Genomic DNA, 26,818 nt, shown 5'->3' on the forward strand with positions numbered 1-26,818 from the left:
GTCCCCCCCCCCCCCTTCTTAATCACTAAAATTAATATGAACTATCTTATACCAAAAACTTTAAAGCATTTCAATAATTGAAGTATTTAATACCATAAATATAAAATAAATTTGAAACAGTATCACAGAAATCTTTTTTGAGGTAAATCAACACGTGTACTCATGTACATATAAAAAAAATAAATCAATCAAATATAGTTCAATGTATTTGACTGTATCTCTGATTGCACAGTTCCCTGGTGACCTCATTCTTTAGCAGACGCCCCTGGTCATGTGACCCACACATCTTTCTGATATCGACCCTGTGTCTCTAGACCTTTGAGGAGAAGTTCAGCTTCATCTTGAGTTGTCCGCCCCTGCATCACAATAATCTGTAACAACACTTTATGAACATCACGGGCCATGTGCTTTGCATCTCCACAGATATAAACTGCAGCCTCCTCCTACAACAAAGATCTCTCCTCGTTAAAATAGTTTATAAAAAGCTACTAGTATGTGTATAAGGTACATTCAGATGCATATTGAGATTAACTTTTTAACACAGTAAAAAATGCCTATAGATGAATCTTTTAACAGTACTGATATTAGCTTGATGCATTACTTTATTAACCAAGTTCCATATCAGAGATCCATCCTGCAGGAGTAAGTGTTGAACATAAATCTTCTCCTCCTGGTCTCTTGAGAAGGCAGGCCGGAGACATATCACAGATTTCTCTGCCAAATTCTCTGAAGAATTGCAAGAACATAGATACTATCATTCACAGTTGTGTGTCAGAAAACTATCAAGGTTTTTATGCTTCTGTCCATCTCTGAACTTACCTAGTTCATCCCTGTACAGGAAGTCTTTGTTTTTGTGTCTACATCCAAAGTACAGGAGAATCTGTCCTCTGTCCTCCTGACTTAACACAGCTGACCAGAGAAACAATCAGTACGTGAGAAATGATCCAGTATAGTCGTATAAGAATGAGGTCGATAATAGAGGCACATTTCAATAACATCTACAGGTATTGAAAATGTTTGGGGAAAATATTTAATAATTTCAAAATTACATGTATCAAAGATTTCCAAATAAATGTACTAAAGTAATGACCATCAAAACAAAATTGAATGTTGCTAGTGGTGGGAACAACCACTACAATCATTAAGTCCTTTTACTTCCACAAAATACATACAACTTCTTCTATGTATACCAATATTTACTTTTGTTTTGCCTCGGACTAGAATGTCTTGACGTCATCAGATGAATCGCGTCATGTGATTGCCTTATAAATTTCTTTACACGGCGGGCGTCGAAATTTATACAGCAACATGGCGGACGTAACGATATTTGAGCTGATTTTTTACAAAAACGTTTAACCATACCTTTAATTTTTAAGCCCCAAAATATTTAGAGTGACCGCCCCTGTGCCCGTGACGTAATAAAACGATCCTATATACAATGGCATCCCAGTTTGCACAGACGACTGACGAGAAAGGTACAAAATTAGAGAATAAGCCTATGAATTTAATTGTTATGTATTATCTTTTGTTGTTTACATATCGAACTTTAGGTCCTCGACAAAACAAAACACTTATTAGGTTTGTTACTGATTGTTTACAGAAATTTGTGGTGTCTGTAAAGTCCGCCTCGCCTTCTATGGACTTTACCGACCCCACAAATTTCTGTAAACAGTTGGTAACAAACCTAATAAGTACCGGTAATATTATAACAAAATAAGCATTAAACACGGTAAAAACAATCCTAGATTAAAGCAACCCATGTTTAGTGTGTTGGTAGTGTACCATACCTCTCTCCTGTAGGAAGGCTCTGAATGGAGCTATCCCTGTGCCTGGACCAATCAAAATGAGGGGAGTCTTGGTGTTGCTAGGTAACCTAAAGTCTGGATTTTTGCTGATGAACACGGGGCACTGATCCCCTGGCAGCAGTCGGTCCTGTAGGTAACAGGTGGTTACACCTTCCCGGTCCCGGCCCAGTGTGGAGTAACGGACCACTGCAGCTGTTACACACACTGTGTTGGAATTCTGTGTAAAATTCAAAACAGGAGGTACATGTGCCACAAAACACAGCTGAGCAATAATGTCCAGGAACACTGGAAGTTAAATAAAGGTATTAATATAGAATCTATCTGACATCAACTACATTTCACAAATTCTGGAGCCTGCACAAATCTTTTTTCACTTTGAAGGTCTTTGTTAAATACTTTGAAGTTTAATTCAACAAAAAACATTTAAATAGAGGTTCACATCATGTGGGTATGTTATAACTATCATAGGTACATATATATGCACACACAAATTCAGTGTGCTTTTATCTACTACCACAGTAATACCTTCACATTACACTGTCTGGATAGGGAGCTCCCACAATACAGGTTTATATGTATATACACACAAATAGACCAATGGCCATACTTACTATTTGTGGGGATGATGAGATAGAGTAATACCTCGGCTGGAGAGGTTTCAGGTGGGACAGGAATCTATCGACAGGGAGGGGGCGAACCTTGAACTCCTCCACAACATCTAGTACCTCCCTCACAGACAAATATTCCCTGACCCCTGAAGGCACCTTAGACAATAGGTATTTCAACTCATAAGATGAATATGCAAGATCTTGACCAAAATACAAAATGAATGAGACTTTAGGTTTTGAATACAAGCACCTGCCAAAATATCTGTCATATTTTTTATTTTTCAAATATTATTACAACAAAACATGCATGCTGTAATATCTGACAAGATAATTTTACTTTAAATTACATTTATATTCAAAATACACGTACATATTTAGTATCAGTATTCTAAATACTCTCAGCAACTTTATATGTGACAAGGTATGTAAATGTACCTGTGTGTGAAGAAGGTCCCTGAGCTGTTGTCTCTGGTCATCACAGCTGGAGTGACTCAGAATTAACTCCAGAAGCTCGGGTTTGACATGCTTGATATCCAGGTATCGAAGAAGCATCTCCTTACATGTCAGGACTCTGTCTGCATATTACAAAAACAATCATGCGAGTATTTATGTACCAAAATTTTTTAACCTCATGCATAAGGCACCTTATTTACAACCTGGGAATGTGTTGTACATTCCCAATTCTTAAAGTCATAAACTTGATACAAGAGAGCTTACCAACACTTTCCTCCCTACCATCTCTGCTAATTGATTAATTAAATTTAATTATTTAACATTACACACTTGCATGTAGCTTTATCAACTTTTAGAGCTTTCGTTAAAATTGAATTTTGTTAACATGTAAGTTTGGAAAAGATTGTGCCAGCTTTAAGTCCCAATACACTAGAGTACGGAATCAACCGCCAATGATTTATGAGCATCAATTTCAATAGGGACTCGCCATACTGCATTTACGTGTTACCCCCATTTACCTGTATGTCCCCAGGGTCTCTGATCTGTCTCAACCCCCTCCTGTCCCGTGTACCCCAGGGCCTGGAGAATCCCCTCCACCTGACTTTGGTTGTTCTGGGGATAAACACCTAATGCATCACCTGTAATCAATCATAGAAAATAACTTAAACACACAGCAAAGCCAGAACAGATTATAATGATCACAGTGAATAACCAAGAGCTGATTTATTACAGGTACTGTACATTCCTAACTAAATGCAAGGAATTAATATCGGCATAAAACCGTGAGAAACACCCCTCTCGGATTTAAAATCTCAATTTTATTTTTTGAGACTTGAGAATTATACGAAATTGGTAAAAGGTTCTGCATTCGCAATTTCAAATTTTCACACTTTTATACAGAACAGTGCTATCGCAGAATTAAATACACACGTAAAATAAGGAATCTACAGTATCTTACTCACTTTTTAAAGCTATTTCCTAATTTCTAAATACAGTACATTTCTATTTTTGATATCAATAGGTAGATACACTCAGAGTCTAACAAACACTCAGCTACACAGAATAAAAGGTAAATGTGCAACCAAAAGGACACCAGCTGAAGTCTTTTGTGCTTTATTACTCCTACCTGTCTGATGTATACCTTTTATTTATACAGATGACTTACCTGCCATCCATGTCTGTCCCTTGTTGGAGATTTAAATATATACCTTTTACTCATACAAGTGACTTACCTGCAGTCCATGTCAGTCCACTGCCTGTGATGTCAAACTCGCACTGAATGGTCACTTTGTCCTCATCATTGTCGACAACAGTCAATGGCTTCTTTACCTGAAATCGGACCTTATAATTCATTATATGTCAGGATACATTAAATCCACCAGCCATTATTATATACCGGTACACAACTCTAGTGTGATCACTAAGATCATTTTTCTGAGAGAACTGTTAAGTTTTTACTCACCAATAACCTTGAGAGGAACGGATTTGTCCTGGTGTGTCCCTCATTGTTCCCCAGAGAATTCACAACAAGGTAGTCAGTTTTGACAGCTAGGTCGGCTTCACTGACCGCCCCAACCACCCTGTTCATCCAATCAGAAATCACCGGCCAATCCTCCATGTCTATGGTCTGACAATCCAACAATCGCACTGCCGACAGCTCACCCAGTCTGGGGCACAAAAAAGGAAAAATCATTGCCATGAAGAAAGAATACCTTTTTTTCTGTATAACAATAGAGGAAAGGCATTCATGTATAGTATCAGAGTTTATTTTCAACATATTCAGATACATGTATTTGTTTTGTTTGGTTGGTCTGCAAATCGAATATCATCAAACATACCAGAACTCAATTTATCTATAAAACCAGCACTAATAAAGCTTATACTACCAGGTAATTAAGAGTCAATTAAAACTGGACTAAAATATTTTCTTTTGATTTTAAATAGATAAGGAATGCAATACTACAAACCTTTTATCAAGTGATAACCCAGTCTTGCAGAAATGTGGGTAGTTGGAGTCCCCAAGTGCCAGTACTGCATACCGTATATGACTTAGTGTTTCACCAGAATTCATCAGCATCTGGTAAAATGGCAAGGCATCAGTTGGAGGAACACCTGCAACATGTAAGGAAGTGCCTCACCTGCTTCTTTATAAACTTTTTAATGCATTATGTTTCATTAATAGGTTTGTTAGAAAGGGGTGGTTTTGAAAACTGGAGGTTCAAGAGAGAAAACCCCTGGCGTGGCCCCTGCTCCTACCGTCCCCGCTGGTTGAGATGACAAGGAGACACAGCTGTTCCTCCGTCCAGCGGATGTGTGAGTAGTACTTCACGTTGACCAGCCGCGGCTGCCATAACATTCCATTCAAAACAGATTCTTCACCTAACCTGTAATGTTATATTCAGGCAAAAATATTACAATCAAATGTGGCCTATTCAATATAACATGAACAGTTGTTGTTATAGTTTAAGTTCTTACTTTCTAGCATTTAGATAAAATATCTTGTATGTGAATACTCAGTACATGTATTTACTATTCCTTTTTAAGTGTTTTACTACCGGGTATTAGCATCTGTGATATTTGAAGCAGTGTTTGATACGTGTCACCTGTCGAACAGTTTCGTGGCCACCTCTTCACTGAAGCCATACTCTGTTCCATACAACAACAGAATCTGTCGTCCATCTGTAATGTAGTTCCTCTTGTATTTATTCTCCCTGGGAGCCGGCCTTTTGGCAACTGAACTATCTACAAATTATGGATGTAAAAAAAATATTGTCAATGCCATTAAATTTAAATTATATTCTTCACTATAACTAGTTAAAGTATATGTTATTTGTAAAAGATGCATCTCCTCAAACTGATTTAACAAAAGGGTCTTAAGATCAATTAAACATCTAGAATGCTAATTAGTGACAGAGTTTGTGCCACTGATACAATATATAACACTGATCGATTCATTCATACTGGTATAATTTAAGTCCAGCCATATAAAGCACAGGCCCTTGTTTCATACAGAAGGTCTATATACTACTGTATAAACAATACAATATTATTTATATAGTAAATATACCTCCTATATGAAACAAGCACCTGCATTACAAAAAGAGAGGCCTAAAATACACAAATAATAAGAATCCAAAAACGTTATTTCATTTCAATAAAAAGATGTAAACCTCTATTCATTTTTTTCTGCCTTTGGATTTAGGTGGTTTGTTGAGTTTTATAAAATTCAAAATAAACGTAATAAACCTGAAGGGACAACAACAAACCTTTACTGATGAATGCATCGATACTGTTATCCTCATACTGACTCCCTGACGAAGTTGACAAGGTGAAGACAACATAGGTCACAATACACAGCAGTCCGGCTAAAACCCATTCCAGCATCGCCCTTTAATATCATGAGCAATACAAGGGTATTACATTTAAATGAAATACCGCTATTGTATACACATGAAGAAAGGGTTGACTTTTTCCAACCGAGATTGAATATTGTTGCAAGTCTGTCATGTAATAATTTTGCAATATATTGTAGAAAAAAATCTGAATTTGTGAATTTTATGCTATTAAATTGATAACACTTTGGATAATGGAGCACACACCTTTCTTGTACACGTACATGAGATACAGATCAGAGAAAATTCGAAACTTATTGCAATTCTTTGTGGATTCCGAGCCCGACTCAATTTCCCGTTAATTTACTACAGAAAGAACTTTAATTACAGAAAGAGCGCCTGTGGCATCGAATAAAAAATCCTATGTACCCAGGAAAAATTCGATAGTTATAAAAGTATTGCAACAACTTTTTCTAGATGGGAGTTGAAGGGGTGGGGTCAGAGAGATTATTTTTTTTAGACGGATTGGGGAGGGGGTCTTTTTCTTGTACTATTTTAAGAGTTTCAATTTTTTTCAGGTGGTGGGAGTGCAGTCATCACATACAATCTGCCCTAACTAGCCACTACACAAACAAATTTTGTAAGTCAAAAGTACAGCGAATACTCATGACTTTTTTGTATTTATCTTGACATTTTCGCGAAACAATATATAATTTCCTTTCAATTCATACAATTATTGTCATAGCTGGCATACACTTTAAAAATTGTATATTGAAATAAATATTTTGATCTCCACTTGTCCTGATTGGAATATATGTATAAAGTGTACACAGTTATAGAATAATTAGACAGAACTTTATATTGATGACTGACATTTATTATGAATTCATCATACAGTTATCAATGAAACAAATTAAGCACTATTGGTGCTATAAAGTTTCCTTACGTTAAAGAGAATCTGTTTTTTAATCACATTTACACATTTATGAAGGCTAAAGTCGTTTTAGTGCCAACACAACACTGGTACTTCTTTGTACACATAATACATTCTTGAAGCAAGAAATGTGATGAAACATCAATACTTTTCATGAATTGTAAAAATATTTTTATACAGTGTCAAGATATCACAAATCCCAAGCCATGAGTTGCTGTGTTCAGTCTGACTCTGATTCCGATGCTGATTTTCCTGATGATGGAGGGGTATCTAGAATTTCTTCTTCATCTGGTAACTGAAGAATAAAAGTACATTTTGAATGAGAAAACATTAATTTTCAACAAACTGTAGTTTCATAGGAAGTAATCAAGATCATGGACAACTGTCTTTCCAAAATGATATCAATTCAAGTAAAATGAATACACATTACAGGGATCTGAAATGCTTACCTCTCCCACACTGCTTTCACTTTCACTTCCTTTGTTTTGACGTTTAGATTTCCTCTTCGTCTCTGGAGCCTTTTCTTTCTTCTTTTTCTCTTTTGTGCCTTGATCCTTCTTGGGTTTCTTTTTCAAAGGTTTGTCATCACTATCAGACCCTGAAGAATTGCTTCCAGAACTGGAGATGTATTCCTTACTTTTGTAGTTTGTTCCAGCTCCAGCCCGACTGTCTGATAATGATTTGCTGGGGCTCTTCTTTGGACTTTTTCTTTTCCTGTAATGTAAAAGTGTCAAATGTTTGAGAAATTGAAATTACTGATAACATTGTCAATGCTTACACTGTGTTGGGTGATAATGCAGTGACTGTCCAACTTACTTAGAGGAATCATCATCGCCTTCATCATCTGAGGCTTCCTTTTTCTTGGCTTTATACTCTTCCATGGCTTTTTCATACTCTTTTTTGGCTTCTGCTGCTTTCTCATTCCATTCCTGTATGAGGTAAAAAACATAGGTAATCACAGATTACAAAGCTCACCGAGACGAGGCATCACCCCTATGAGACCACCTTTATCATATTATATAAAAATCATACTTTATGATCTTGGATATTCATGGATTCTGTTTTGACACAAAATCATATATCATCTGTTAAAAAATTGTATGATAATCATATGTTCATATATTAATCAATATAATAATATAAAATTAAATATTGCATCCTATCATACTTACAATATATATCATATAATACAATAAAATACTGTAATAAACAAAGATGATATTGTAAATATGAAATGACATTGTATTGTGTTAAACCTGATTGTATTTGATCACATAATACAACATTAATATTACATATAATACAATATTGTATAATACAGTATGATATATTGTATTGTACGATATTGTATAATATTTGATACATAATATGATATTGTATCATATGATACTGTATAATTTGATATAACATTGTATCATATCAAATGATACAATATAATGTGATAAAATAAAATATTATATAATACAATATTATACATACATATTGTATCATATGATACAATAATATATCATATAAACCAATGTCATATTATACAATATTGTATGATACGATAATATTATTACTTATTAGGTTTGTTACTGACTGTTTAAAGAAATTTGTGGGGTCGGTAAAGTCCATAGAAGGCGAGGCGAAGCCGAACCTTCTATGGACTTTACCGACCCCACAAATTTCTTTAAACAGTCAGTAACAAACCTAATAAGTGTTTTGTTTTGTCGAGGACCTAAAGTTTGATATGTAAACAAACGTTTGTGTAAAAAATCAGTTCAAATAACGTTACGTCCGCCATGTTGCCCTATAAATTTTGACGCTTGCCTTTTAAAGGAATTTGTAAGGCAGCCACGTGACGCGTTTCATCCAATGACGTCGCGACATTCTAGTCCGAGGCAAAACAAATAATATTACAATATCATATAATACAGTTTTGCGTGATACAATTGTAAATTACAGAAACCAATATCATATTATACAATATCGTATGATACAATATAATATTGTATCATAATATACAATACTATACAAAACAATATCATGATACAATATCATATCATAAAATATCAAAAAAATTGATACAATATCATATCGTATCATATAACTTTTTACAATATAACATATGATATTATATTGTATCATATTAAACAAAAGTGTTTCACATCATACAATACTTTATCATAAGAATCATGTTATATCATTTAACAACAACCTCATCTTTCTATCAAGTAGGTTTAAGTGAGGTAGGAGATTTCTTTAGCATCCTTGATAATGGAGATCAGGCTCTGCATCTGAAGAAACCTCTGCGTTTCATTTATAATATAGTTAAATCAACTATGCAAGCTATCATCTATAAAACATGTGACCTGTTCCAAAAAAACTAAACCTCATCCAGCATCCGAAACCTATGGCTCAGATTCAGCATGCAAGCCTGTGCATCAGTATACATAAGACGCATCTCCATGCAAGTTTGGTGAAGTTCAGACCAGTAATAAATAAGATATCATCATCAGAGGGCACTAGCAATTAAAACTTAACCTGCTCCAGCATCCGCAACCTATGGCTCAGATTCAACATCCATGCCTGTCAGGTGCATCTGTATCATAAGACACACCATCCATTCAAGTTTGGTGAAGTAAGGACCTGTAATAACTAAGATATATTTTTTAGCATCCTTGATAATGGAGATCAAGCTCTGCATCTGAAGCTTCCTCTGTGATTCATTCATATTACAGTTAAGTCAACATGCAAGTTTGAAATAGTACTATCATCTATTAAACATGTGACCTGTTCCAAAAAACTTAACCATATCCAGCATCTGAAACCTATGGCTCAGACTCAGCATTCAGGCCTGTCAGGTGCATCAGTATCATAAGACGCACCATCCATGGAAGTCTGGTGAAGTTAGGACAAGCAATAACTAAAATATAATCATCAGAGGGCACCTGTTTCAAAAACTTTAACCAGCTCTAAAAACATTAACCTCCTCCAGCATCCGAAACCTATGGCTCAGATTCAGCATTCAAGCCTGTCTGGTGCATCAGTATCATAAGACACACCATCCATAGAAGTCTGGTGAAGTTAGGACCAGTAGTAACCAAGATATCATCATCAGAGGGCACCTGCAACAAAAACTTTAACCAGCTCTAAAAACCTTAACCTCCTTCAGCATCTGTAACCTATAGCTCAGATTCAGCACCAAAGCCTGCCTGGTGCATCAGTATCATAAGACACACCATCCATGCAAGTTTGGTGAAGTACGGACCAGCAGTAACTTAGATATTGCTATCAAAGGGCACCTGCAACAAAAACTTTAACCTGCTCCAACAACCTTAACCCCCTCCAGCATCTGAAACCTATAGCTCAGATTCAGCACTCAAGCCTGTCTGGTGCATCAGTATCATAAGACACACCATCCATGCAAGTTTGGTGAAGTACGGACCTGCAGTAACTTAGATATTGCTATCAAAGGGCACCTGCAACAAAAACTTTAACCTGGTCCAACAACCTTAACCTCCTCCAGCATCTGAAATTTAGGACTCAGATTCAGCATCCTAGTCTTTCAAGTCCATAAGTAGGTCCAGATGCATCATCCATGCAAGTTTGGTGAAGATAGGACAAGTAATAGCTTAGATACAGGACATGCAACAAAAACTTTAACCAGGTCCGGACGCCGACGCCGACGCCGACGCCGAGGGTATAGCATAAGCTCCCCCTGACTTCGTCTCGGTGAGCTAAAAAACCCATCACAATCTGATCACTTCACTGAAACGCAGTATGATGTCTAAATCATTCTAATTTGGCATGTTATTTTGTATAATATACCAACTAAATCTATAAATTGTTTAATATACCCATAAAGATGTCCTCTACATTTGGTACATTAGATGTTTTTAGTTAAAGGACTATATATGGTTTGAGCCTAAAATGGCCCCCTAAAATGAACATTGTCTTTTTACTGTAATTTTTTGTTTTATTTGTACAAATATACATTTGAAGTTTTTTCATAATTTACATTTTGATTTTAGTGCCCACATTTTAAAAATATGACATCATTAAGTTTACCTTTTCCCGCCATTTTCTCATTTTTAGCATAAAACGGCTTGTTTTGAGGCAGTTTTTCTCTAGGGAAACATTGAACGACTACTTGAACAAACAAAATATTTTCACCAAAGATGTATCTTTCCAATATTGATAAGTGACAAAAATTTTGTTCTTGTTCAAAGAGTCGCTCTATATTTCCCATTCGAAAAAAGATAAGAAAAATGTCAATTTTTGGTTGATTTTGATTGAATTATAAAAATAGCGTCACTTCTGACGTCATATACTGCCAGTGAGTGCATATAAATCAAATAAATGGATGAAAAACATATTTCATGTCAACTCTTTTATAAAATAACACAACAAATTAATGTACCTGAATCATTTTAAAAATAGCGAATTTTGGGGGCCAAATTTGACTAATATCATATATAGTTCTTTGATAGAAGCATATTTGTATACTAAGATGTTTATTCATTTGTTTATGGTAAAGTGTATCTACTTTAACACAAACACTCACAGTTTTATCTGTATCCTCCATCTGCTTCCACACCTCCCCTGCCTTCTTTGACAGATCCGTGATGCTAATATCTGGGGTATCTTTCTTCAGCTCCTCACGGTTCGCATTGAACCACAAAAAGTAAGCCGACTGTGGCCTCTTCGGAGCATTGGGATCTTTCTTTGATTTCTTCTTCTTTTTCTTTTCTGAACCAGGCAGTTTTTCTCTCTGTCAAATAGAAAAGAAATATTCACTTTTGGAGAGCATTACTACACTTTGATCAGCATTATGCCCTATACACTTTTATTGTCATTCAAAGTAATTATACAACAATAGATTAGCTCTAACACTTACCACAGTCTTTGCAGATCTTGATTTCTTCTTTTCTGCCTTTTCCTTGCGTTTCTTTTGTTTTTCTTCATCCCCTGACCCCCCACTGCTGTCACCCGACTCTGAGTTGGAAGAGGTGGTTGGTGGGTTACTGTCATACCTGTAAACATAATTGAATGGTCATCTTACCTAAAAACATACCGTAATCAAATACTTATCTTAACCTGTGTATATCAAAATGCTCTTTCAACATCAAAATGTTCTATCACACCTTTAAACATCAAAATGCTCTATCACACCTGTAAACATCAAAATGCTCTATCACACCTGTAAAACTAAATATGGTTTTCTCTCATACCTGTAAACATGTTCTTCACATCTGTATACATCATTTTGTTTTACTGTCATTATATATACATGTATATTCTACTATCACACAAATAAATTGCAGTATGTTCTACCATGATCACGCCTGTATATATTGAACACTTACATCACAAAGGTTTCAGTAAGAACTATGGGCATCAATTTTGCTGACTGCCAACATGATTTACATTTAAATTATTAAGTTGAAGTTGAAGTTAAAATAAAGAAAAGAAAATAACTTACTCTTCAGCAACATCACTGGCACTTTCATTTGGATTGTAAGACTCATCTGAAAATAATCAAACACAGGTTTCATTAATTGTTTGAGTGTCATTTGTATAGCTATTTAAGCTATCACACTGCACATAATATGGTAATCACTTTGCAGTGATCCTATACAAACCTATACAATGTAATTTTCAATAGTATCTGCCCAAGCTATTACCTATCTGGAATATCATTTACCTGAGTCATCACATACCTTGGCTATCATTTACCTGATCCATCGGATATCTTGGCTATCTTTTACCTAAGCCATGGCATACTTGAGTTTACACTTACCACAGATATTGCAAACCTTAGCAATCACTTTTACATAATACTTATCTTTTTGATATTTTTCTCAGAGAGTACCTTCTTTAACTATCACCCAGGATCTACCTGAGCTATGCTCGTACTACAGTGTACCTCAGCTTAAACTTTTACAGACAACCTACTGAGCTGTCACTATAGAGTGTTTACCCGAAATGCGCTGTAAAGTATCTACCTGAGGTGTCACTATAGAGTGTTTACCTGAGCTATATTACTTGTACAACAGAGAGTACCTGAGCTCAGTGAGCTGTCACTATAAAGTATTTACCTGAACTGTCACTATAAAGTATTTACCTGAGCTGTCCCTATAAAGTATTTACCTGAGCTGTCACTATAAAGTGTTTACCTGAACTGTCACTATAAAGTATTTACCTGAGCTGTCCCTATAAAGTATTTACCTGAGCTGTCACTATAAAGTATTTACCTGAACTGTCACTATAAAGTATATACCTGAACTGTCCCTATAAAGTATATACCTGAACTGTCCCTATAAAGTATTTACCTGAGCTGTCACTATAACGTATTTACCCGAGCTGTCATTATAAAGTATTCACCTGAACTGTCACTATAGAGTATTAACCTGAGCTGTCACTATTAGGTATCTACCGTAATTCGGTGAATATAATATGCACTTTTTTCCAAGCATTTTTTACCGTGAGAAAGGGGTGCGTATTATACATCCCTATAGGATTTGGACATTTTTTCCCTAGCTGAAGCACGGGGTATCATACTGCCGTATTACCTGTGCTGTTCACAAACAGGATACCCCGCTATACATCGTAACATTCCTTCATTATCACATATATATTATTATTTAACCCTTAGGAAATCATTGTTATAGCATGTAATTAAAGAAAATGTACACTTTAAGTCTGTTAATAAATAAACTGTTTCAAAATGGCCTTTAAAACTTAATTTGAACTGCCTATTCTTTTTCTCCGTGTACGCCGCCATTACAGCTGTTATTAATAGAATGCGGACTTGGATGGCCACGTGCTATTTGAAGGCGATCTTTGAACAGCTTACACATCATTTGGCTCATTTTTAACCATTTTCAAGTAATGCTAATTAATTTATTGCAAATAATTATGAATATCAATAATTCTATAACCTATTCCGTTAATTGAAGCCATTGAAACAGTTGTGCTCCCCCACCGCTAACGCTTGACACCTAGGGTATCTCAGACACCCCTTTAGGCTATGTGTACTATACACAACACAACTATTTGTGAATATATTTCATTATGTTCCAGGCCTCTAATTGATCACTTTGATCGGAGTCATTTAAGAATTTAATTAGGTCTGTTATCTCCATACCTGTACATCGTACGTTTTTCACTTCACAGGGATTGTAATGACAAAACAATTATATCACGCTTGTTAAAAGTAGTTGATTTTATTTACGGTAGAATATTTAATACTAGGTCTATTTACAACATTGATTATGAATTAAAGATATTACCGCGATGTATTAGTTGCAATAAATCCGTATCTAAGAAAATATTGTGTTATTCTTATTTCCGGTAGCGTATTCCCGGGATGAGGTTGAGCGTGCATACAAAGTATACTGTGGAATCATTAAATTTCGTGGGGGCCAATTTTCGTGGATTGCTTAAATTTTACAAGTTCGTGGGGACGTAATTTCATGTATTCTGTTAAACCTACAAAGGAAATATGACTTTATTACCATAATTTATTAATTCGTGGAGGATGTTAATTCGTGGATGAGAGGTACCCACAAATTTCACGAAAATTGAGCCACCACGAAATCTAATGATTCCACAGTAACTCCTTTGTTGATACTCAGGATTACCGTTTGGTCAATTTTTTTTATGCATATTATACATCCCAACAAGCTTTTTTTCACCACTTTCAGACCCAAAGTGGGGGGTGCGTATTGTACACTACTGCGTATTATATTCACCGGATTACGGTACCTAAGCCATCACTATTGACCACTTACCTGAGCTGTCGCTGTCGTCGTCCTCGTCCCCACTCTGCCTGTCCTTGCCCTCAGCCTTCATTCTCTCCAGGTAAGCATCATGGTTGTCCTCCTCATCAGATCCGGACATGTCGTCTCTGTACGGAGCTTTATCCTATAAAGCACACCAGTCAGCATCAATAGATATATTAATATAAATATCCCTTTAGATGTTATACACAAGTGAACTTATGTAAACCATCAACATTCAGGTATGGCATACAGATCAATCTACATTAATTGTATACCTCAGTATCATATATGGTAAATCATAACTTACTCAACGAACACATCAGTAGACATTTTGTACACATTATTATCAGTTAAGTTACTTACACGTAACCGTTATCATTTTAGCTTACCCCTTTGCCATTGATATTTTTCACTCTCAATTTCTTGCTGCTGACAAAATCATATAATTTTCCGTACTCATCCCTACAAAAAATAACTTTTCTGTTAAGTACACTGAACCCTTTTCCCGGTTTGTGATCAAAGCTTTAGTAGCTAATAACTTTACACATTTTATTAAGAAAGCTCAACAAGAACCTACTTTTCAATACCAACAAAGGTATAAGTGGTCCCTGATTTTGTTTCCACATCAAAATCAAAGGATCTGTTTGTTCCGGCACTACGAGCAAAGTTGACAGTGACCACTTCATCAAACCTGATGTGTATTGGGGGTTTGTGGACAAAGATGAAGCCTCTCTCCAGGGGATACAGGAACCCTGTGGCTGCCTTGTAGGAACAGCTGATGGAGTGAGACTTTGTGTTGCTGACAAAGAAACAAAGAAGTCATCCAAGCTGGTCTGGCATCCGAGTGATGTTAAACACTTGATGTATTAACGGATAAAACTTGCCTGCATATATAAAACATTTGGATACCATGCTTGAATATCGTTAGTGCCTACCTGAAGAATGAGCCCGGCACTGTGATTTTGCGGTTGGTGACAGCCTTGAACACCCGACTTATGACCTCGTACTCCGCCCCCGACATCTCCTTCTGGAGTTTGTTATCATACTTTTCTTGGAGGTCTTCACTAAAATTGAAAATTTCCATCATACTATTTTTTATCAGACAGAATTATAGGATCATATCACAACCATACAGGTTCAAACATTTAAACAGGAAAGTGAATTAACGATAAAGAAACAGCTTACTCTGATATTCCCAATTCAATGGACATTTCATCATCAATATTAAACAACAGAATACAGAAGTGATATCGGGTCTGTCCCTGCTTAATTGGAGGGTCCAAACTGATCTGGAAAAAGAAATTCTTACTTAAATCAATATGGAAAAGAAAAAGTTAACTTTTATCTTATGTAACAGTTTGTTACTAAAGAATCTATATTTGAATGCTCAATGAATACATAAACACATCTATAAAGTGCTAATGATTTATACATGCTATTGACTGTCATAAAGCTCACCACAAAGAACATCTGTCTGCCGTCTTTGTGGGGCAGTAAAAACAATCGCAGCACTGTGGTGTAGGGGATCTTGTAGTCAAAAGTCTTTCCGTGAAGTTGTAAAAATGTGTTGTACATTTTAAAGTCATATCGACCTCTGTAATAGAGAAGAACATCAAAAGCATCAGTTCCATAACCGTTACTTCAGACAAAAGATTTCTACAGAAAATTTGAAAGATTTTGGTTCCAACAATTTTCCCCCTTTATAAGTTTTTGGTTTTCATAGTGGGACAGATTTACCTTGGAGTGAAGCATTGAACTTCTGTAAACACAGCAAGTCATAGTGAGACAGATTTACCTTGGAAAGAAGCATTGAACTTCTGTAAACACAGCAAGTCATAGTGAGACAGATTTACCTTGGAGTGAAGCATTGAACTTCTGTAAACACAGCAAGTCATAGTGGGACAGATTTACCTTGGAGTGAGACATTGGACTTCTGTAAACACAGCAAGTCATAGTGGGACAGATTTACCTTGGAGTGAAGCATTGGACTTCTGTAAACACAGCAAGTCATAGTGGGACAGATTTACCTTGGAGTGAAGCATTGAACTTCTGTAAACACAGCAAGTCATAGTGGGACAGATTTACCTTGGAGTGAAGCATTGGACTTCTGTAAACACAGCAAGTCATAGTGGGACAGATTTACCTTGGAGTGAGGCATTGGACTTCTGTAAACACAGCAAGTCATAGTGGGACAGATTTACCTTGGAGTGAGACATTGGACTTCTGTAAACACAGCAAGTCATAGTGGGACAGATTTACCTTGGAGTGAGGCATTGGACTTCTGTAAACACAGCAAGTGCATCACCAGTAGCCTGGATAATATCTGCTTTCTCTAGAACATTGTTGTAGAACTCCTGGCAAAATAAGTTAATTAGATGGGTAAATAACACCTTTTTTATAGGAACTAGCATGCAATTTTTTTGCTGCTCAGAGCCTCAGATCCATACACTTTGGCTGAACGGTTTTTCCATCAAAAGTAAATTTCTTTTTTTACATGTATTTTATCCTTAATAAATTTTAAAACCTGAATCAGACAACAGTTTGAAATTGAAATTATTTGTTGTGTGTTATGCTGCTAGAGTGATAATCCTCGACTCAAACAACCTACTTGAACAAGGTCTTTTTCTGTATCTTTGGGGTCGGGGGGAATGTGGAACCTCAACTCCATCAGCGATACAGCCGCGTCATCATTAGGGTGGAATTCCAGCGTCACTTCCTGTTTGGCGGTAGTTGTGTGAGAGACGTGGCTGAGGGGAACCTCAAAACCAATCTTGTTGTCAACATCAAACTCCAAGGCATTTCCTACACATTGAATTCATTAAAGTGAGCACAGTTATCACATATCATTGTAATCCCAATAGATACAAGAGGAGTCGAATTTGGAGGAGCATTTACAATGTACACATGTCCAAAGATGAGGAGGCTTGACAACAATTTATAAGATCTACAAAGCATATACATGTAAAATCATTTAATTTGTCAATGGATAACAGGCAGACCAAAATACACGTAAAACATCTAGTATTATAATATTTCGAAAGGTATTATTCTTAAAATTCATGTACAAATAAACACTCATTATTACATGTTTTTGGGAGTTGATTTTAATCAACTCTCCTATGCAGTTACTCTGGCAAACCGAAACTGAAACAGTGTTTGGACCTGATTGAACAAGACTAGAGTTCATTATTGGTTGGGTCCATACAATTTTTGAAATATTTCGAATACCGATATATAATTTGATGAAATCAATTCTATTTTTAAATATTACATAACATGATTCATTAAGAGGTTTTCTCGAAATTCTTGTCGGAAAAGTCAAAGAATTCATAATATAAAAATGTGTGTAATACAAATACAGATTATAAACTACTTGCCAAGCAAATTAACATATCGATGATTTTAAGATAAATCATAATTGATAAAATCAACTCCTGTCAGTACTTCAGTACTTTGATTATTATTTAGTTTCAAAGGTGCCATTATATTCTTTGGCTAGTTCGCCAACAGTAAACTTGCAACACATGCATGGAGTTCAATGTAGTAACTCCTATATCATAAATATCTCAATAATTCTACATCTTATGGTTTATACCTGTAAAATGTGCTATTCCCCAGTTCCAACCTTTCACTGACAAGTCTTTCTTTTCTAGACTCACCATGTAGTACTTTGAAATGAAGGCTGCTAGTTTTTCAAATTCCTTATAAAGAAAATGAAACAAATAAGTCATGTACTCCAATTGCAAAACAACGGAAAATTGACACACTTCATATCACCAATGGAATCATACATTCCTATTTGATAATAGATGCCTTGTAAGAAAACAAAATACAGCTTTACCCCTTCTTTGAACCCATCATATCTGTGAATGGTGCCATTGGATAGGAGGAATTTGAGGCAGTGTCCCCTGGCCCGCTTTAACCAGTGTACCTTTTCAACATCTGTGCCTGGGTATTGGTCAATTTTTCCAGTTTTGTTGTTCTTAAAGATGATACTATTACTCTGAAGCTTCAACCTCCCTGGATTCTGCAATGTGCATTCTTAAAGGATTATGATTTCATATCAAATGTCAAGCTCTAAAATATATATTATTCCAAAAACTATTACACAGTATATATTTTACAGCACATCATATCTGACAATGTGGCTTCAAATGGACATGGACAGAATTTGAGCTGAATTTTTTTTCAAATTTCATTTGTGCATTTTTAATATTTATAATGCTTCATTACAAGGTCTTTTTCTGTATCTTTGGGGTCGGGGGGAATGTGTCTCTGTTCAGAATTAAAAGCTCTGTATCTTTCAAATTACGTACAGGACAAATGACATTCAAATTTTGGCTGAAAATTTTAAATAACCCATTAAAGCATTATATAATTTCCAAAATAGGTCAGGAATCAAATTTTCAGCAAATATTGTATTCATGCCCATTTGAAAATTGTAGTTGTTCATTGTAGTGAATGACACAATACATACCAGAGCACCTCTGACCTCTTGAACTACTTCAGGAAATTCTTGAAAATCACTCATTGTTACCTATTTTACATGGAAAAACAATTGTTTAAATCTAGATAGAATGTCCTATTGTTAAAATGACAGATATGACAGATGTCCTACGGACTTGTTTTAATGATAGAATTAGTCCCATATACTCGCTTTGTAGCAAATAAAAAAAATATATCACGCTGTATCTCGCCTAAATTTTCATATGATTTGTTTCAAATACCTACAATGTTGCTCTTTTATAATCCCATTTTACCACATTAACTGTTAAAGCAGCAAAATCACTGACACTTGTATCATTGCGTTTGAAAAATTCGCTGTTTACGGTCGCCACGTTAATAATATCCGAGACATTCTGAGAGCAATTTCTGACAAAATGACAGGCAAATTCAAACGCTTCACAGCTGCTACAGTGCAAGTATACGGGACAAATTCTTAATGTGACCTGAACGTGGCCTGTTCACTGTTAGATTATTCTTTCTAGTTTAAATCAAAATCATCAAACTAATACGGCATGCAAATCGAATACAACAGCTGTACAAATACTAGGTTAAATACCAGCAACTCAAATTTTATTCTTAAAACGACTGCAGCGCGAGTTTGAATAAAAATAATTTTGAAATGGACTCATGCTTTCTAAATGTTTCATCTTACTTAAAAAAATAAGGTCCTTTATCTGTTTACCATTATTATTGGGTTACTGAAAATGAAGGCATGGTAGACAGAAATCTGCATCTTGTACATACCGAAATCCAGTCTCGATGCCATATTTTATTTACCGATCATGCGTCTATAGAACAATATCAAGAATGCAACAATAACCTACAATGTCATACCTGGTACCGAATTTACTAATAAGTTAATCGTGAACAGTCTCTTCAAGATGGCGGGAACTTAATTCAGAATGCCGATCCCGATATTTGCAATTCCTTATATCAACAACAAAATAATTCAAATTCATCAAAGAATTAACTCTCAGACTCATTTGGCTATTAATATTCTATATCAAATCCTGAACATCAAAAATTGTCTAATTGTATTTAATATTTGGGTTGATTTGAATAATCGTGAATGTGGTAAGGGGTCTTTACATTTACAGTGATTTGCAGTGCAGAGGGTACGAGTGACAGTTAAAGAATGAGTTGTTAGGGTGGATTATAGATGTTAAAACTGTTGCAAAAAACAAGAAGGTTAGTTGATTTATTACAGTGTATACCATTACTTATATTATGTATTAGAAAGTATGCTATTTATAATTATTTATCAGTCAATAGTAATCGTAACCAAAGCCTGCCCCCCCCCCCCCTTTTTATGCTGTGCTTACCACTACCACTACGAAAAAACAAGTGCATGGATATGATTTTGACTGAACTCCTTATTTTGAATTATTCACAATGATTTTGCCATTCATTATGATTATTAGTTAATTTTAAGAGATCTTAGATGTGAAGTTTATGTAAACAAACTTAAACTATAGATAATTATTAGATTGATGAACTTGCAGATAAATCCATATCTGTCGTGGTTAAAATGCATGTACCGTAGATAAACTCAAGTTTAAAAATGCTAAATGAATAATGCTGCTTACGTCTGTAATCTGGCCATACTTTGACCACTAAGCTCATTTCATTGAAATGATTTTGGTTGCGCAATAGCTTTAAATCTTTTGTTGATCCAGGTTGATAAATGGTCCAATCTAATAAATCAAATTGTACCCTAGATCTTGTAGGAAAAAAACTAGCAAAATAAACAAGTTTTGTAAAGACAGGCTGTATTAAAGGTGCATACTCAGTAGTATATCGACAATTTACGCTATCATTGCTAAGAAAAAAAATAAATACATGTAAGTCTTATTGTAATATTAGGATCAATAGATGGAGTAAACGGCAATCTTTTTTTTTTTACTTTTAAAATAAATTCATGCATTGCTTGGTCTCTGTTATGCCATGTTTATTTTTTTAAAACTTTAATTTACATCATTTAATCAATTTTTAAAATTTAAAAAAAAACTATTTTCGTCTGTAATTTTATATAAAAAAAAAAAAAAATAAATTCAAATATGTGTATGCAAGTGCTTTTCAGATTTTAATATCTTATATTTTTTATATTGGTGGATTTTAGATTATGATTTGATAAAATGAGTTGTTCTGCATGGTCATATTACAGTCTGCACTGTACATTACAAAATCAATAGTGAATTTGCTGTATCAGCAGCTGATGAAAATCAGATCTCTACAGAACTCTGACAATCACAAAACAAAAAAAAACCTTAAAGTGAAAGTCATGGGCTGACAGATAACATAAGATCACAAACAAATGCCAGGGCTCTTAAACTGGTTCACTTTCGATTTCAGACTCACCGTTACAATTGGATTAGAGTGTTAAAGTAAGACTGCAGAGATCAAAGGCACCACTATAATTAATGTTGCATGTATGTCCCCAAGAGTTACATTTATCAGAGCTAGATCATTCTCAATCAATCGAAAATTTGCTTATGTAGTCCTGGTTTCATTTGTTATTTGAACATTATCCAACTTTTAATCATGAGAGTACCTGTATTATTTATACAGTAATGTATAATATCGACTTTAGTTTTACAAATACTCTAAATAACAGTTAAATGCTTTAATAAATAATAGTTAATTTAAAAATGCAAAATGAAGAAAATGGTGCTTTATTGTATAACATATTGCCAAGTATAATGTTCTGTGGAATTATATAGATAAATTGACCAATGTCAATAATATGTCAGAATTCTGCTGAAAGTATTAACGCACAAAGTGTACATGGTGAATGCATGTATGCTTGAAATTTCCTTTATCCTTATTTGACTCAGTGATTCAGATAACATTACAAATGCTCATCCTGTTTAACACTTATCAAACTGGGCAACAGGCATAAAAGGATAAGGATTTTAATTCTACTTTTCTCTGAGTATTTTTTTTTAATTTACTCTGAGGTAGCAGTTTTTCTTTGTGATGTAATCCACTCTGGTAGTAATGAAGTGCTTCACAATTTGGGCTCCAGCTCCATGGAAAAAAATCACATCTGTTTGTCCCACACAATGTTATTTTCTGTGTACAAACATGCTGAGTTTGGATGAGTGCTGAGATTTTACAAACTCCACTGGTCGACATCAAATTATTATAATCAAGAATAATAAAGTCAGATATCTTGAAATCTTTCCTTGCAGATTTTGCCTAAATCAGCATGATGGGGTGTCTGAGAATTATTCAGTGAGTTCCATTTCGGAAAGAAAGTCTGGGAACTGAAGATCGATAAATAATGGTGCGATTTATTGCGTTTATTAGGCAAGAAATCAACCTGATATGAAGCCAATGTTCTCATTGGACCCCGCCAAAGTTTCTTAAATTGCCTAGAATTATTCCAGTATCTGCAATTCACAAATTGAGGAGATATTAGGTACACGTCACTCTGTGATCGTACATCATCAACAATTGGTGATTATGTTTCAGACAAAGGTTATTCGATATTGCAGTCATTTACAACTGTTCCAGGCTATTTTGAATCAATGTACCTAAATTGTTACTAAAGAATATGTGTATTATGACAACAGCTGTTGAATAGCAAAATTAATCTACTGGTACCCTACTCTATAATTGATACAAACTTCTAATAAAATATATGCTATTTTTGAAATGTAGCTATGTAGATGCACACGATTGAAGAATAAGATTATCCTATAGGGGATCAAATGTTCAAGTACCAACAAAATGTAACAGCGCTTGATTTACAAGTTTTGTGCGCCCCCACAGTTTATATTTGTAAACAGAATGGAATTGTTGCAATTGTTTTTAATAAGGTATGGGCTGTCTATGCTGTGGAGGAATCGATAGAGGCTGGCAGTAGGAGTTCGCTTGTCGCTGGCTACAGAGGCTAGATGTGGAGTATTGATTCAATCTGTAAATATCTCGCTGATGCTAATGAGTTGTAACCTGCTTTAAGAGCAAGGAACATTTTTCACATGTTTTTTGTTTTTAATTGAACACCTTTGCAACAGATTCAACGTGGATGAGGATGTATGTATAGACAACAGAGGTCGAGGGATAGGACTGAATTTGATTCTGTTTGACTGAATAGTGAGGATATTTTTTACTAACTGTGCTAGGGGTGAGTAGTACAAGATTTGTAAATCAGTGCTTGTGTGTTATACTCGCCTGTCTGGTCGATGTTGATCTGAGTACTTGTACTAGCTGATGTAAGTATAGTTAACCACAGATATGTGACTGTGGACCAGCCAGATTAGGCCCAGAATCCTCATACACCGCCACGCATCTATAACGTTTCCTGTTGTTACGCGAGACTTGCCATTTCTTATTACAAACCTCTACATGAGGATTACAGATTTAGACATTAAGTGGCCCTGATTTAGGATGTTGAAAAGTAAGAATAGACATGAAGTCTGCTGCTTTGTTTTTTAACGAGGTGTCTTGGATCACAATGGAACTGTTCCGTGCTCTGGGAGTCTGTTTAGCATCGTTTAGGCCCCATTAGGCCGGTGGTATGTTGTGTTTGTTGGCCTGTAGTCAGCTGTTCCAGCAGACACCAGCTTGCCAAAGAAAGAGCAAGGTTTATCCTCCACAGAATGTTATTGTAGCAATAATACATGATAAGTACTATTTGTTCTGACATCAGAGAATAAAAGCATTGCCAGAATAATACCATGTACAGAAATTGCACCACATTCCTTAGTTATTATATTGTGAAGCACTTCCCACAGAATACTAGAACGTGATGTTGATTTTGGATTTTTTTCCTTAAATTCAACTGTTTTGCTGTCACGGTTTAATGAGCTCAGCTATGTTTTTTAATCTGTCTGGTAAACATGGTAAAACATACAGTTAATTAATCATTATACTGTTTCCTATATCGTTCATACATCAATTTATTATTGTTTTGTTTGTTGAACATTGTATGCTTTAGTAATGATTACAAATTTTCAATTTTTATCAAGTTTGCTAAGCTTTAGAGAGCTGTATTTCATATTCCATTTGCTAATTTAATTACAATAATAAGTTTATCAAAGGATAATGACTGTCTTTTACAACAGGTTCATTATATTTAGTTAGTAAATTTAAGTATATTTTTCCTGAATTTTTTAAACAATTAGTATTGATACTACTTATTGATATTGTAAAATACCAGGTACTGTGTATCAATAGTTGTTTTGTGAATTGTCCTGACCCATGTCCTAAATTATGCTCAACAAAAGTGTCATAAACTTAAGTAAGTAGATATTTTTAATAATTATGATATGAACAAAGAGGGATTATTTTTTTAAGGTAGTAAATATGTCTCCATGACAACATGTGATCATTAAGAAAGAGGAGACAAATGTCATGATATGACCTGATAAGTGTGTCACCTACACAAGTCCGGCAGGGAGATCTGTGTTCCCTGACCATTCACAGACAGGTACTAACGAATCCGGATATCCGTAGCGTCTTCCACATTTAGTGGGGAAAGGAAATATCTTGTATGTATACAATAACTGCGAGTAATGTTGTGTGGGAATATCATTTTAATTAACTTGGCCAGGTATACCAGTCTGCTGGCTTTGTTGATTAGTTAATTTTATGTATATAGATATACAAGTACATTGTATGTACCGGTGTACAGATATACCGTTACAGGATGGGGTTCACCCGCCGGACCTCACTGTTATTAACTACAGAGTATAGAGGGTAAAGCCAGTGTAAAGTGGCCTAATAGCTAATTATATATCAGTTCATACCAAGTGCAAAATACTGTGTAACCCAAACCTAGTGCTTTACAGAAACTCACTTATCGTGCAGTATCAACCCATTTATCAAGCTGTTGAAGCACCTTGTCAGAGTTTTAACCAGGTTTAATGTTGTCAGGGAATTTTTATTGTCCATTCCTAAGATTAAACCAAAACAATGACACACCAGGTAGTTGAGAGTCCTGGAGGAGTCCCTCGTGAGTTCTGGTTCCATCTCCTGTGATTGAGGTCTCTGATGTTTGAATAGCTGCAGCATTCTAAAACCACTCAGTGCAATGATTCAATGAACAGGAAGTAGTTCTAATAAATGAGTTGAGCTCTTTTGTAAAGGAACGCTGGTTCACTTAGCAGCAAAAAATCATCTTTAAAATTTCCTTATTATAGTTGAGCTTATCTATATCCTATTTCTCAAATATAATGGAAAATGTCAACGTAAGTTCACATGCATGTTCCAATTATTTATCGCTTCTTTTACCTCTACATTTCAAATCCTGAAATCTCTGAGGTTTTCCTCTCTTCTCCTTTGAGATAAAGAGGTTTGAGAATAGATATGATGTATATATTGCAGTTTGAGCATAGACAGATTCCAAACTATGAATGCTTTATTTATTTGTATGGTTTACTGAGGTAGCGACAAATAGCGACGACTGTGACAGTGATCTGTTGGTATTGATTTTTACCTGTAAATGGGCAAAAAAGGCTCAATCCTGCTTGTTTATACCGATGGGATTGCAGTTGTTTTGGAATTAAGATACCTACATTATGAAAAAAATGGTTTGGATATTGATTTAGATCTAGATGCTGGTGTTATAAGAGGATAAGTATGGGGATGTGTAGTACCAGAGTGACTGCTGATTTCTGTCAGACCTGGTTATCTTTGAGGCTGTCTGGGGCTGCTCTTTTGTAGAGTAGGTGTTGAGCAGTCCATTAGCACCAGCACTATCATTGAACCGTAATGTAGATGAAAAGGTTGAACTAAAGCCCGTCCCCTGGATTAGCCCATTTATCTAATGGTATTCGACTGTAGTCTATCCTCTGGAGGATACAGACATTGGTACAGTTTACTAGCTTCTATCCTCTGGAGGATACAAACATTGGTACAGTTTACTAGGTTCTATCCTCTGGAGGATACAAACATTAGTACAGTATATTAGGATATATCGTCTAGATGATACAGACATTGGTACATTTTACTAGGTTCTATCCTCTGGAGGATACAAACATTAGTACAGTATATTAGGATATATCGTCTAGATGATACAAACATTGGTACATTTTACTAGGTTCTATCCTCTGGAGGATACAAACATTAGTACAGTATATTAGGATATATCCTCTAGATGATACAGACATTGGTACATTTTAACTTTATTGCATTCTTTATTTGCACAAGACATACATCTTATGGCAACAGGTTGTTACATAAAATTAGATAGCAATATTAAGAGCCATATGGTAAAGTACATTGACAATGTATATATAATAAATTTTTTCTCACAGCTGAAAAAAAAACTGGAGATTTTTGAACACTTTTTGAACACTTTTTGAAATTTGTATACAGAAGGTTTTTTTCCAATAAATGTTTCTTTATATATTTTAGTAAATTACTCGGATTTATCTATACTGTTGACATATCAATACAAAATGTA

At 35.2% G+C, this 26,818-nt stretch overlaps 3 protein-coding genes across 9 annotated transcripts in view; 1 reads left to right on the forward strand and 2 right to left on the reverse strand.

Moving 5' to 3' along the window:
- Nucleotides 1-81: 81 nt before the first annotated feature.
- On the reverse strand, nucleotides 82-6,570 carry LOC105321508 (NADPH oxidoreductase A). Of its 3 annotated transcripts, XM_011419792.4 has the most exons (14): nucleotides 6,466-6,570; nucleotides 6,133-6,254; nucleotides 5,470-5,608; nucleotides 5,123-5,250; nucleotides 4,834-4,978; nucleotides 4,329-4,533; nucleotides 4,099-4,195; nucleotides 3,385-3,504; nucleotides 2,849-2,988; nucleotides 2,417-2,569; nucleotides 1,788-2,022; nucleotides 820-909; nucleotides 602-726; nucleotides 82-443 (listed from the first exon to the last, which is right to left on the reverse strand). In XM_011419792.4, the coding sequence occupies exons 2-14, from the start codon at nucleotides 6,248-6,250 to the stop codon at nucleotides 270-272; spliced, it is 1,869 nt and encodes a 622-aa protein (XP_011418094.3). In that variant the 5' UTR covers nucleotides 6,251-6,254; nucleotides 6,466-6,570; the 3' UTR covers nucleotides 82-269. The 3 variants fall into 3 exon arrangements, with proteins under 3 accessions (XP_011418094.3, XP_011418095.3, XP_019920151.3); XM_011419793.4 differs by lacking the exon at nucleotides 6,466-6,570 and having other exon boundaries at nucleotides 6,133-6,442; XM_020064592.3 differs by lacking the exons at nucleotides 6,133-6,254; nucleotides 6,466-6,570 and having other exon boundaries at nucleotides 83-443; nucleotides 5,422-5,560.
- Nucleotides 6,571-7,053: 483 nt separating this feature from the next.
- LOC105321509 (FACT complex subunit SSRP1) lies at nucleotides 7,054-20,331 on the reverse strand. Its single transcript, XM_034481250.2, has 18 exons — nucleotides 20,242-20,331; nucleotides 19,379-19,438; nucleotides 18,743-18,928; nucleotides 18,497-18,602; nucleotides 17,510-17,703; nucleotides 17,161-17,255; nucleotides 16,360-16,495; nucleotides 16,087-16,190; nucleotides 15,837-15,965; nucleotides 15,479-15,700; nucleotides 15,291-15,363; nucleotides 14,911-15,043; nucleotides 12,600-12,645; nucleotides 12,015-12,150; nucleotides 11,682-11,888; nucleotides 7,949-8,061; nucleotides 7,582-7,846; nucleotides 7,054-7,427 (listed from the first exon to the last, which is right to left on the reverse strand). The coding sequence occupies exons 2-18, from the start codon at nucleotides 19,430-19,432 to the stop codon at nucleotides 7,353-7,355; spliced, it is 2,274 nt and encodes a 757-aa protein (XP_034337141.2). The 5' UTR covers nucleotides 19,433-19,438; nucleotides 20,242-20,331; the 3' UTR covers nucleotides 7,054-7,352.
- Nucleotides 20,332-20,455: 124 nt separating this feature from the next.
- LOC105321511 (protein retinal degeneration B) overlaps nucleotides 20,456-26,818 on the forward strand; it is a 30,002-nt gene continuing 23,639 nt past the window's right edge. For 2 of the 5 annotated variants that reach the window (XM_034481244.2, XM_034481246.2), the window contains exon 1: nucleotides 20,456-20,595. The gene's annotated coding sequence lies outside the window, so the exon portion shown is untranslated. Of the gene's footprint in view, nucleotides 20,596-23,192; nucleotides 23,329-23,426; nucleotides 23,537-26,818 lie in introns of those variants that run through there. The other 3 variants (XM_011419798.4, XM_034481248.2, XM_011419799.4) reach the window with 3 other exon arrangements.

This window comes from Magallana gigas, chromosome 3 (assembly GCF_963853765.1).
Source record: "Magallana gigas chromosome 3, xbMagGiga1.1, whole genome shotgun sequence".
In the NCBI taxonomy this organism is placed as follows: Eukaryota; Metazoa; Mollusca; class Bivalvia; order Ostreida; family Ostreidae; genus Magallana; species Magallana gigas.

Excerpts from the sequence above, each read along its gene's own strand:
- LOC105321509 (XM_034481250.2), bottom strand. The coding sequence starts at position 19,432 with ATGAGTGATTTTCAAGAATTTCCTGAAGTAGTTCAAGAGGTCAGAGGT. Across the intron at positions 15,966-16,086 it reads ATTGAATTGGGAATATCAGA|TGAAGACCTCCAAGAAAAGT; the intron begins GTAAGCTGTTTC and ends TTTCAATTTTAG. Across the intron at positions 11,889-12,014 it reads CAAGATCTGCAAAGACTGTG|AGAGAAAAACTGCCTGGTTC; the intron begins GTAAGTGTTAGA and ends TCTATTTGACAG.
- LOC105321508 (XM_011419792.4), bottom strand. The coding sequence starts at position 6,250 with ATGCTGGAATGGGTTTTAGCCGGACTGCTGTGTATTGTGACCTATGTT. Across the intron at positions 5,609-6,132 it reads CGATGCATTCATCAGTAAAG|ATAGTTCAGTTGCCAAAAGG; the intron begins GTTTGTTGTTGT and ends CATAATTTGTAG. Across the intron at positions 3,505-4,098 it reads TGGACTGACATGGACTGCAG|GTGATGCATTAGGTGTTTAT; the intron begins GTAAGTCACTTG and ends GATTGATTACAG.